General features: G+C 43.9%; 1 protein-coding gene across 1 annotated transcript; it reads left to right on the top strand.

Moving 5' to 3' along the window:
* The first annotated feature begins 6,525 nt into the window (after positions 1-6,525).
* On the top strand, positions 6,526-6,882 carry LOC145438004 (thiosulfate sulfurtransferase/rhodanese-like domain-containing protein 3). Its single transcript, XM_080315369.1, has one exon. It carries the CDS (start codon positions 6,526-6,528, stop codon positions 6,880-6,882), a length of 357 nt encoding a protein of 118 aa, XP_080171495.1.
* Positions 6,883-11,188: the final 4,306 nt, after the last annotated feature.

Below are 11,188 nucleotides of genomic sequence, written 5' to 3'. Positions count from 1 at the left end.
AACCTGACAGGAATCCGACATGTTTTTGTTTGATACAGGAAAGGATACCAATTAACAATTTTTGCCTGAGTGTCTGATCAGGACATGATTATAAATTTCCAGTGCGTGAAAATGACTTTGTTTGTATGACCACCTATGGTCGATAGGCAAAACTTTGCTAGTGTGACGTCATATTGAAAGGAAATGTACCACACCTCATTTTGAAATCCGCTAGTGGGCGCTAAAGAGTGTCCGGAATTTGCTTGCCAAAATTATGGTAACCCTAATCTAGGCTCCTCCTCGCAATCTCATCCGCGAAAGAGGTGTCTTATAAAAGCCTAGAAGTGGGTCGTGCGGCAAGTCCGCAGCTACGGAATTAAAATGAAGAAGTTGGTCTGGTCTAACTTACCATAGTAGACGGCAAAGACCATGAATACTACAAACAACTCGAATACCAACCATGCATAAATTTATTCAATAAAAGTATCGTTTGGATGAAATTAGCTGGAGCTTCTCTCTAATGACTACTTACCCCTAAATTATTTCCTGACTTTATTAAAATGCTCATTCAGCCGTGAAGGTTTGAGATTTGCATTTGTGAATCAACCTGTTCTAGGCGCATAACAAGTAACTTCTTACATATTCTTCTCAAATATGCCTAAATAGCGTATCAGTTCACACTGCATGCCGTACCCCCATCTTTGCTGCTTTGTACCCGCATATAGTAAATGTACCCCTGGTCAATATTTCCTGCTTTTTAATACCTTCAAAGGATATAGCAAACTGTGCTGTCACGGGAACAAACTGTTTGTACCTGTAGTTGTACTGCAACATCAATGGCTGCCGGCCCGAGTCACCCGCTGCCAATTTTCAGTCCGAGACCCCTAGCCCAGAACATGTAAATGTGAGGCATGTAAATTGAATTAAAGTGACAGAATATAATATAAAAAGTTAAAGCGATGAATATGATGAATATGGAGTGACAGATATATATCAGGCCGCGGTCCATGAGCAATGAGCATGAGCAATCGCGAGCGCAGACCAGTACCACAGCGGCAAAATAGCAGATCAACTGTGAGATATAGCGTAAGCGGTGTCTTAAAATGCCTAGAAGGGGGCATTGCTACAAGTCGACAGATACGGAACCATAACAAAGAATATAGGCCTGGCGTAAATGACCATTGTAGTCGAAAAATACCATGAATACCACTAACACGTTAACATGATATACCGAAAAGTGGCATACTATGCATAGCACGAAACATTTCATGTCGGATATATCACTACAAGTCTCCGACAGGCGTGTTCGCCGCGCTAATTCGCGCGTTGTTCGGACTAGGCGGGCGATCAGACGACGGCGGCCGTGTCCTTATCGTGTCCAGCAGTTCGCGCCATTTTTTCGGAGTGCCGCCCGATTTCGCGGTTTGAACCCGCCTTTCCAAATCTCTCATCAAGTTTTCGCCGCGATATCCCGCCGGCGCTACCGACACCGCACGCTGCTCGTTATACAAAGCCCACGCGAACCGCGTAGGGTTCCGTGCGAACTCTGCTTCAATACCGCTTGCGAAGGCCTTCTCGAACGCGTCAAATGCCCTGTCGAAATTCTCCCTCGCAGCATAATATTTTCCCACGTGAACGAGACAAGTAGTGCCTAGTACTATTTTAGGGTTGGCGACCGCCATGTCGTAAAGATCAGCGGCTTCCTGATCTGCTTTGCCGAGCGGGTAATTGGTCAAGAGAGCCTGTCTTTTATGAACCTTCGTGTTGACTTTGATGAGGTATTTAGAAGCGCTCATGATCGTCCAAGCCGTTCCCGAAACAGACCGATACGTGCCATGCTCGTAATAACAGGAGCGGTCTTTTTTGATTTCGGAAACCATATCTCTCACGTCAAGAACCCGCTTATTGAAATCCTCGTCATTCTCTGGATCCTGGTTTATGGAGAGCTTGTGGAGTTTGTTGTTGGCTCGCAAAATAAAGTGAAACAGGGACTTGGTACCGGTCTTTTCTGCCGCGACATCGCAAAGGTGAAAACCGAGATTGACCCACCACAGGCATTTCGCGATCATGGCTTCGCTTAGCAAGTCTCGCTTGTAGTTGTCTTGTCGCCCGCGTGAGTGTAGTATGGACGCCATGCGCTCTACGAGGTAGTATTTGGACAATACTTTCCAGTCTAGGATGGCTTCTGATTTGACAAGTTGCTCGTAATGCCTGTCAGACATCTCTCTTTTTTCCGAAAGCTCCTTCTCGATGTCATCCCATTTGATGAGGGATTTTGCGCCCGCCTTTGTCTTGAAACTTTCAAGGTCGGATGTCTTCAAAGGAAAATTCCGGTTATAATCATTGTAGAGCGCGCGATTCAGTTCTGCGTTGCGCGTCGCGTCTAAAGCCTTTTCGAATACTTTACACGCTGTCTTCTTCTCGTCTTTGTTTTCTCCGTATCTGATAATACTTGAAGGATCGTCTACTTTCTTCCCTCGCAGTCTATCTATGATGGACTTGATCGCGGACTTGTGAACGTTGACAGCCACCACATCCCATAAGTACTCCATCGCTTTTTCGAAGTACCCGTCTTCCTCGTTGTCTTCTCTCGCGCCGGGGTGTTGAGAAATGGCGAAACCGATCAACTCATTGACTCTGCTTAGAGACAGAACGATTTCGTAATCCCCAGTTCCGAGAGTTGGATTATCTCCAAGGCCGTGAAAGTATTCTGAGCATCGCAAAGCCACTTCGGAAATGTGGTTTTTCAGGAGATACAGAATTCCGAAGTTTCTTCGCATCCGGTTATCTTTGTCTAGCATCGGAGACACGCTGAAGAGCACATCCTTCAATAGCTTTTTTACGTTATCTTCGGATTCGATGGACCTCTGCAATACCCTGAGAATGTCACCGTGTAAGCTGATCACGTCGCTTTCGTCGGTTTTGTCCCATCTGCAATCGACCCTTTTCTCCAATTTCCTTATCAAATGCGTGGTAGCGGTCTCGGGATCCAACTGATTCTGTCCTTTCACACGTTGAAAGAACCTTTCGATAATCTGCCTCGGTATGTCGTTTTTGTGGAGGAAAGACATCATTTGCATGACCGTGAACTCGATTTTTTCCACTTCGCTCATGTTGCCCGGATGGAGAAGTTTCATGATAATCTCGTACCGGTGATTGCGGCCTAAATCCGGATGGCTTTTGAGCAATTCGTTTTCTTTGTCCACTAAAGAGGCGTCTTTTCCTAACTTGTGGTAATATTCGCCGTAGGAAACCCGAAACTCGGCGCAGTAGCTTTTCGCTAAACGCAGGCCGAGAGGCGAATACGCAAGCTCTCGCGCGAGAGCACTCAGATCGTTTTTGGTAGAGGCGATATCCTCCGATTCGAGGAAGGACTCGGCTTCCTTTTCCGTCAAACCCGAAACCTTGTATAACTTGTAACATTCCAAATCGTCTTGACCTAGTTTCGTAAATAATATGTCTTCGTTCCGAGACGCTATAAGAAGTGTGACGTTATGCGATTCCGTCGAAACCGATTTCACGTACGATTTCAGAATGCCGATGTCGTCTGCGCATGCGTACCGAGACTGCTGGTCGTCCGCGTCTTCCAATTCGACTGCTAGCAAAATTTGGAACCCTTGATGTTCTATTTTCTGCCAGATATCTTTCATCCTTTGTGTATCGTCCGGCATCTCAAGCGCCTCACTCATGGCGTTGTCCAAACCTGGCTCGTTTGAGGCCTCTCCTAATTTCCTCGCAAAATGTCTCCAGCTAGATTTCAGTTCTTCTTGACCTTGTCGGCATTGCACGTGCCACACTACGTAACCATTACCTTCCATTTCCTGGCACGTATTTGCGACAATTTGTGATTTGCCAGACCCTGGCATGCCATGAATGTGTACGACTTTGTTGGCCTCATTCCGAATCGCAGCGATTACTTCCGACATAGCTTCCGTTTTCGTGCAATCCTTCCGTGGTGGTACGAAACTCCTCAGCGGGTCCGGAGCCAAATCGAAGGTTCTGTGGGCCATTGTTTCTAATCTACTGTGGAATGTGCTTTTGACGAATCGAAATCTGTCGCATTAGAAACAAGCATCATTGTGGTAAGTGTCGCATATAGTATCTAGGACTCACAATATTGAAAATAACAATTCTGGTTCCCAAGGTCGACCATGGAAACGGCATGTAACCCTGTTTCGCTCTCTCACTCTCTCTGCAAACTATGAGATAGATTGTGTTACCAAGCGATGAGCTGGTGCGAGAATTTCCATTTGCCTTCAACTCAAAGATACCGCATCAATAAAGCACCTGCTGTACAAGGACGATCCATGTAATGCAGGGGTGGCCAACCTTTTCGGCCAAAGAGTCACATGAGATTTACGAACCATTGCGCGGGTCACTTGAATATTGAGGACCTTTTCTAGTCGTCCAATTAGAGCGAACCAGATTAGGTAACGTTGAAAGCAAGACTTATTACAACGCATCAAAATCGATGACAATTTTTTCATTGAAACCCAGTGTACGTACGTCGTACATGCATGTCATAGCCGCGCCAAGCGCGAAGATTTTTCAAAATTTATGAATGAATCCGGTCAATAATAATAGTACTTGCATATATTGCGAGTCGTCTCTGGGTACCGCTGGGGTTCATTTGGCAAGGACTGGATTATTTGAAGCCAGGCCATACAGATATCGAAGATTTCGGCGAACGTGCTTCTATCATTTTGTGCCTAGGTTTTATCGCCGACGATCTTTCTGTCCGTGTTGACATGAAGTCGCATGTTGGACGACACGTTCTCTCATAATTGCGAATATAGCTCGACTCATGCGGGTGCCAATACTAAACGCAAGTGGTCGAGTGACAATAAATCGCGCGAAGTGCTAAGCCAAGTGTCAAGTCAAATAAATTTGCGACGAAATATTCTACTTTCATGGCCAGGTCATATACGAAGACCTACGAAAAATGTGGCTGGCTCCTGGCTACACGCCAATGCGTCGGAATTGATGTTTTAGTCACCATCATCCCTTATTTCGCTGTCAGGCTAATCAAATTTTTGGTTCGCCTTCCAAGTTCAAAAAAAAATACCTGGGTAATTGATCTTTTGATATTATAACTAGGGCAAGTTTTTGCAGCTTTTTCAACTTTTTTTACAGCCTCCGGCAGCTTCCTAAATACTCGTAAGATATGTAGAATGCTGTTTTAAGCTGTTTGAAGGAATCTTATAGTGCAACTTTTTGCAACATATTTTGCATATTTTTCATGGAACTTTTTCGATTTTTCATGAAAGTATTTTCGATTTTGGTGAAATACACGGCCGAATTCGACCTAAACACCGTAAATCAGCACCGAAGTAACGCTTTTACGGGTATTTCGGGAGCTGAGCCGGAAAATTGACCTTTTTTTAGTCAACCGAGCAAAATGAGGTCAAAATGCATCTTCTGCAACTTTTTTCGAAGATAAATGAATAAACGCAACTTTCCACGGATTTAACTGCAACAAAAACTTGCCCTAATTATAACTAATTTCGAGAATTACCTCGCGGGCCACTCAAAACCAAGTCGCGGGTGGCGGGTCACGGGTTGGCCGCCGTGGTGTAATGCAACGGGCTATAACACCAGCGCACTGATTACCCTAACCTGGTGCACTGACTACACTGCAACCGTCCTGTTCGTCAAACGCGACGCAATAAATCGATAGCATAGGAACTGTACGTATCAACCAGACTTGGACAACTAGATAATTCTAGTTGTCTAATTACACTAAATTAGAGCGAAATGCCAGTAATCTAATTCTAATCTAATTTGGAAAAACTGAAAATTTTCTAGTTGTCCAAGTATATGCTCGGATAACTAGATAATTCTAGTTTCTAATTTCCCTAAATTAGAGCGAAATGCCGGTAATCTAATTCTAATCTAATTTGGAAAAGCTGAAAATTTTCTAGTTGTCCAAGTCTAGTATCAACAGTACGTAAACAAACTTGCACAGGTCGCCAACCACACATATGATGCAACCAAGGAATTATGGACTTGCTAAATTTGCAGAAATAAACAGTAGGCCAATATCAGCCGAATACGAAAGGTAGGTAACGGGGAATTAATCATGGTAATTGGCCAGACCATCGATGTCAGTGGATCATAACCGGCGAGGGGGGTTGAAATAGAAATCACGTCGTTCTAAAATTACGATCTCCAACACAACGGAATTCGGGCATGTATTGTATATTGTATAGCATTTTTCAGTGGCACACGAATAGTGAAAAGCCATCCTTACATTAATGAAGGCAAATCTCCCATCGAATTCGGAAAAAATAGGCGTGTCATGTTTACCGACGGTCAATAAGGAAGCGCAACCCATATAGATTAGTACAGAATGGTATCTGCAGATTCAGTCGCTCACTTTAGCTGGTATTGCTGTTTGTTGACAATCTCGTTTTGATACCTGCGCATTCAAACAAGCGTGACGACTTGATCGATACTGCTTTGTCATTCTTTCGACAGCAAACGGCTAACGGCAGGTCACGTTATCTGGTAGGGTTTCTAGATTCAAATAGGAAGCTAGAACGAAATATGGCTGGTAACGAGGAATCGCATTGTGCATCGCAAGCTACCATCGAACAAGGTGCAGCAGATGGAAGCGTGTTGGTAGTCGATGTACGCGGGCCTGGTGAAATAAGTTCCAGCGGAAAGATAGCCGCCAAACGCTGGCTCAACTTGGTGTGGCCAGACGAATACAAGACAGCCATCGCTTTGTCAAAAGATGAGTTTAAAGCCAAATATGGGGATCTACCGGCCGAAGACGGATCGAACTTGATCATCAATTGCGGAAGCGGTAAACGAAGTGCTATGGCTTTGCAAGTGGCATTCGATCACGGCTACAGCAAAGCTCGACACTTTCCCGGCGGTTATGGAAATTGGAAGAAATAACTTACGTCTGAACACTATCCAATTCCGAGTTCACGTCCTTAGATTAGATGCGGTGCAGTTTTAACTACGAGTTGCTAATTTCGCTCTCATTGCACACTTCCTTTTTCATATCTCATCTGTCTCAGTCGCCTCTGCGGACGACCGTAGCGTTAGTGAAGCGTTAAACAATGATACCGTGCTTAAATAACACAAGACTCTGCGTGTGCCTACAGAAATTTAGCGGGAGAGAATCGGGGACAGTTTTCGGAGTATCGCCGATACGTTAATATCCGTCGTTCTCGAAGTGAGTTCAAGTACCACTGTGATAGTTCAAGCAACCAAGTAGGGTGGAGTGGTATTGTACAGGAGCAGATTACGCGACGTGCCTTCGATGCTCGTTTAGTAATACAACGTCGGAAATATGTATCGCTGGCTCTTTTAATTAGCGCCGCTGATGCTTTGAACTAACCCGAGAAGCGAGAACGTACAGAGCAGTGGCTGTCAAGCACCGGCCGACGTACCGATGTCGGTCTGTGTCAAGTTTCCTGCCAGTCCGCGAAATACAATACAATTATATCTCAATTCCATAATGCAAAAAAGTTAGTCGCTTGGGCATTGATAACACAAATGAAACATCAAATTGATATAAATTTGGATATGCAGGGAGTTGCAATGCCAAGTTCATGGACTACTTTAAACTTAGCGTACGTCACAATGCTGCAAACGCAACGCAAAACTGTTTTCACAGTCGCCTACAACTCGTCTAGGGCCAGGAATATCTGGAAGCTAAGAAATATTCACTAAATTTCGACATTACAATTTAGCCGCATTTGGCGGTCTAATATTAGAGGCTAGCAGGGCTATAATGACTCGAGTCACGATTTTTTTGGTGACTCTACTTAAAAACTTGACTCGAGTCATTTTCTTGAAAATGAAAAATGACTCAACTCGAGTCAATTTGTGTATTGAATCGACTTGTACTCAAGTCGTTGCGCATGACTCGGACCAAGTCATATGACTCGTGACTGGGTCTACCAAGACAGGCATTTCATTCTAATTTCGAAGAATAGTAACGTTATCACACTATTATGGTTTCGTCCATCAGTACTGGTACTTGAAAATGCAGCCAGAAACCAGGGTTGTAATGACTCGAGTCATGACTCGACTCGAGTCATGACTCGACTCGAGTCAGACTCGAGTCACGATTTTTGGATGACTCGACTCGACTCGAGTCATTTTCTCAAAATACGGAAATGACTCGACTCGACTCGAGTCAATCTGTGTATTGACTTGACTTGGACTCGAGTCATTGTAATTTCGAAGCCAACACACTATTGGGATTTCGTTTGTTGGTACTGGTGCTTGAAAATGCGACCAGAAACTGCTAAAAGTGAGGCAAATTGATATATTATAGAGAGAGATGATATTCTTTTCCGCCTGCACCATCGAGATGCTTTGACGACGGACTTGCGATACGGCCGTGAGGTCATCTAGTCTGCGCACCCGTTTTTTTTTCTCCTCCATGCTATCCGTGATTGCTGAGCGCCTAGCAGGATAGCTGCGGATACCAATTTTCGAGTCTTTGGTATGACCCGGCCGGGGATCGAACCCACGACCTACCGCTCGAGAAGCCGGACGCATAACCATTACACTATCTCGCTCGATATAAATGCGAACCATTCAATATCACCAAACAGAGTTTAAAAAGGTGGGTTTAGGAAGACTTTAAATGGAAACTGAGCAATCAACACAATGACTTGGACTCGGACTCGAGTCATAATACCATGACTCGGACTCGATCCTCTGCTCGCTGACTTGGACTCGGACTTGACTCGGTGGGAATTGAAAATGACTCGACTTGACTCGAGTCAAAAATATAAAAGTGAGATTGACTTGTGACTCGGAGCCTTGTGACTTGGTTACAACCCTGCCGGAAACTGTTAAAAGTGAGGAAAAACAGTATATTATATGATTGCGAAGCAATCGATATCACCGTGCAGAGTTGTAAAAAGTGCGTTTCACATGACATTATCTCGAACAGTGAACGGTCAACACAATGACTTGGACTCGGAATCGAGAGTCAAAACACTATGACTCGAACTTGACACTCTACTCCTTGACTTGGACTAGGACTTAATGACTCGGTGGTGAGTTGAAAATGACTCGACTTGAATCGAGTCAAAACTATAAAAGTGAGATTGACTTGTGACTCGCGACCTTGTGACATGGTTACAACCCTGGAGGCTAGCAAAGGAAACCGAATCACATTCAAGTTAGTGAGATTTAACAGGAGTTTGCCTGTAAGAATCATCAATAAAGTCACATTGGTGGCGGGATAGCGTAGTCGCCATAGTGGTATAATCCAAAGCTGCGATACCAATGTGTTGTGGGTTGGAGTCCGACGGAGGTCTACTCCAGAATTCCTACCTAAGTGTTGGAGGTTTGTTTACGCTCCCACTCGCCATCTCATCCGTGACAGACAGGGGTCGGCAACCTTTCGTGTGCAACGTGGCCAAATACCAAAATATTGTAATAAATTACCAACTGGCGTGCCCATCATCTTTAATTTTGTTATATTTAGCGATTCATTTCAAGCAATGAATCACACCAATCACCTGTCTGCAGATGGCAACGGCATCGGTTACGTCAGTGATTCTTACATTGTTCGCGAAGGGTGTAAATTTTGGTCGCTTATTGGAGCTCAATAATCAATAATATTTAATAATCGTTGTGTTATAATTTTCATCTGAACAAGTTACACACAATGTACAATGCGATAAGACACAATGCGATGTAACGAACAGATATGAGGATGTCGAACGACACGCATCAGTAGCGATCCTTTACTCTAACATCCACCTCGGCCTAAAATGCCCGATGTCACAGTTCTTTTCGATGTTGATCATTTTTGAAGCCGCGGCCCTTTCTACTAGTTCTTTCTATTCCTTGTGAGTGCTTTCTTTCTTCGGGTCTTTTTCTGGGCTTTTTTGTCGCCGTAAGAACGGCGATAGCGGAGGAAGAGGAGCCCAGATGAACCTCCGACAAGAACGGAACCTGATCCGCCATCTTGTAGGCGCTTATCGTTACCACTACGCTATCCCCCCGCCCACCTTCGTTACCATAGCCAATAAATAGGGCTGGTCAAATTGATCTGAGTACTCGATTCTGAATCGAGTATTAATTTAAATGATTCGAATCGAGTAGTAAAAAGACGATTTTTTCGAGTACTGGAATTATACGCTCCTCGCCACTGAAAGTTAATGTATCAACGAAAATCACTGTTTCGATACCAATTTTCACTGTTGAAGCCTTGAAACCTTGATTCGTCGTATCGTAGCATACGAAACATATATGGTACAAACTACAAAGCTACGAACGTTACTGGAAATAGCACATTTCCGAAGTCATGATCAAAGGCAATGAAATCGGTATGGTCGAAAAAATACCAAAGTATCTTTAAAATGTGATGAATAACAGGCATTTTATTCTTTGTGGTCGCATAAAATAGGGTTACCATACGTCCTCTTTTCAGAGGATTTGTCCTCTTTTTTGACTTTTTTGAAAGGATTCTCGGAGGAAGCCCAAATGTCCTCTTTTTTGATATTTTGATTTTGAGAATTTTTGTTAAATATATGGAAAAATTCGACTGAGATACCGTTAATCAGCACTGAAGTAACGCTCCGGCGGCTATTTCGGGGCTGAGCCGGAAAGTTGACCTTCTTTTTAGTCAACCAACTGATAATGTGAAAGAAAAACTGTATTTTAAGACCTGAGCCAGAAAGTTAATATGGTAATGGTAACCCTGGCATAAAAGGTACATATTTGAACTTTGACATCTTCCATTCTGTTATGTCGTCATAATGAGTGATACTCGACTCGACTAAACGCATGTTACGTTATTCAGAATCGAATCACTCAGGTACTCGATTTTGTCCAGCGCTACCAATAAGTGTCAGGTCCAAAGATGTTATGATGAGATGACCTGATGATAAAAATGTGCCAACCCCTGTATCATGCAAGTCGGTTTGATAACATAATCAAGTTGATCCGACACTTGATTTGTATGCAAAGCTCCAAAGATCGCGGTATAACGGTAAAGGTTGCCGTTGCTCCAAATACATTGGAATCGCTTACACGTATCAGACGAAACTAAAACAATATATCCATTCGTGAGACGAACACAATTCCAAATTCGTATTTCGACTCATTATTATCCTCGGTGAGTCTCATTTGAAACGTGCGGCTCAAACTGCAGGATCTGGACTATTCGCGCCGGTCACTTCGGCGCCTGGACAGTGGACATAGCAATGTCGAACGTTTTGGCCAA

Source organism: Botryllus schlosseri, chromosome 4 (assembly GCF_051294905.1).
Source record: "Botryllus schlosseri isolate E-star chromosome 4, Bs_hap1, whole genome shotgun sequence".
Classification (NCBI taxonomy): domain Eukaryota; kingdom Metazoa; phylum Chordata; class Ascidiacea; order Stolidobranchia; family Styelidae; genus Botryllus; species Botryllus schlosseri.
Note: the sequence above shows the minus strand (reverse complement) of the source record. Positions and strands in the feature narration are given on the sequence as shown.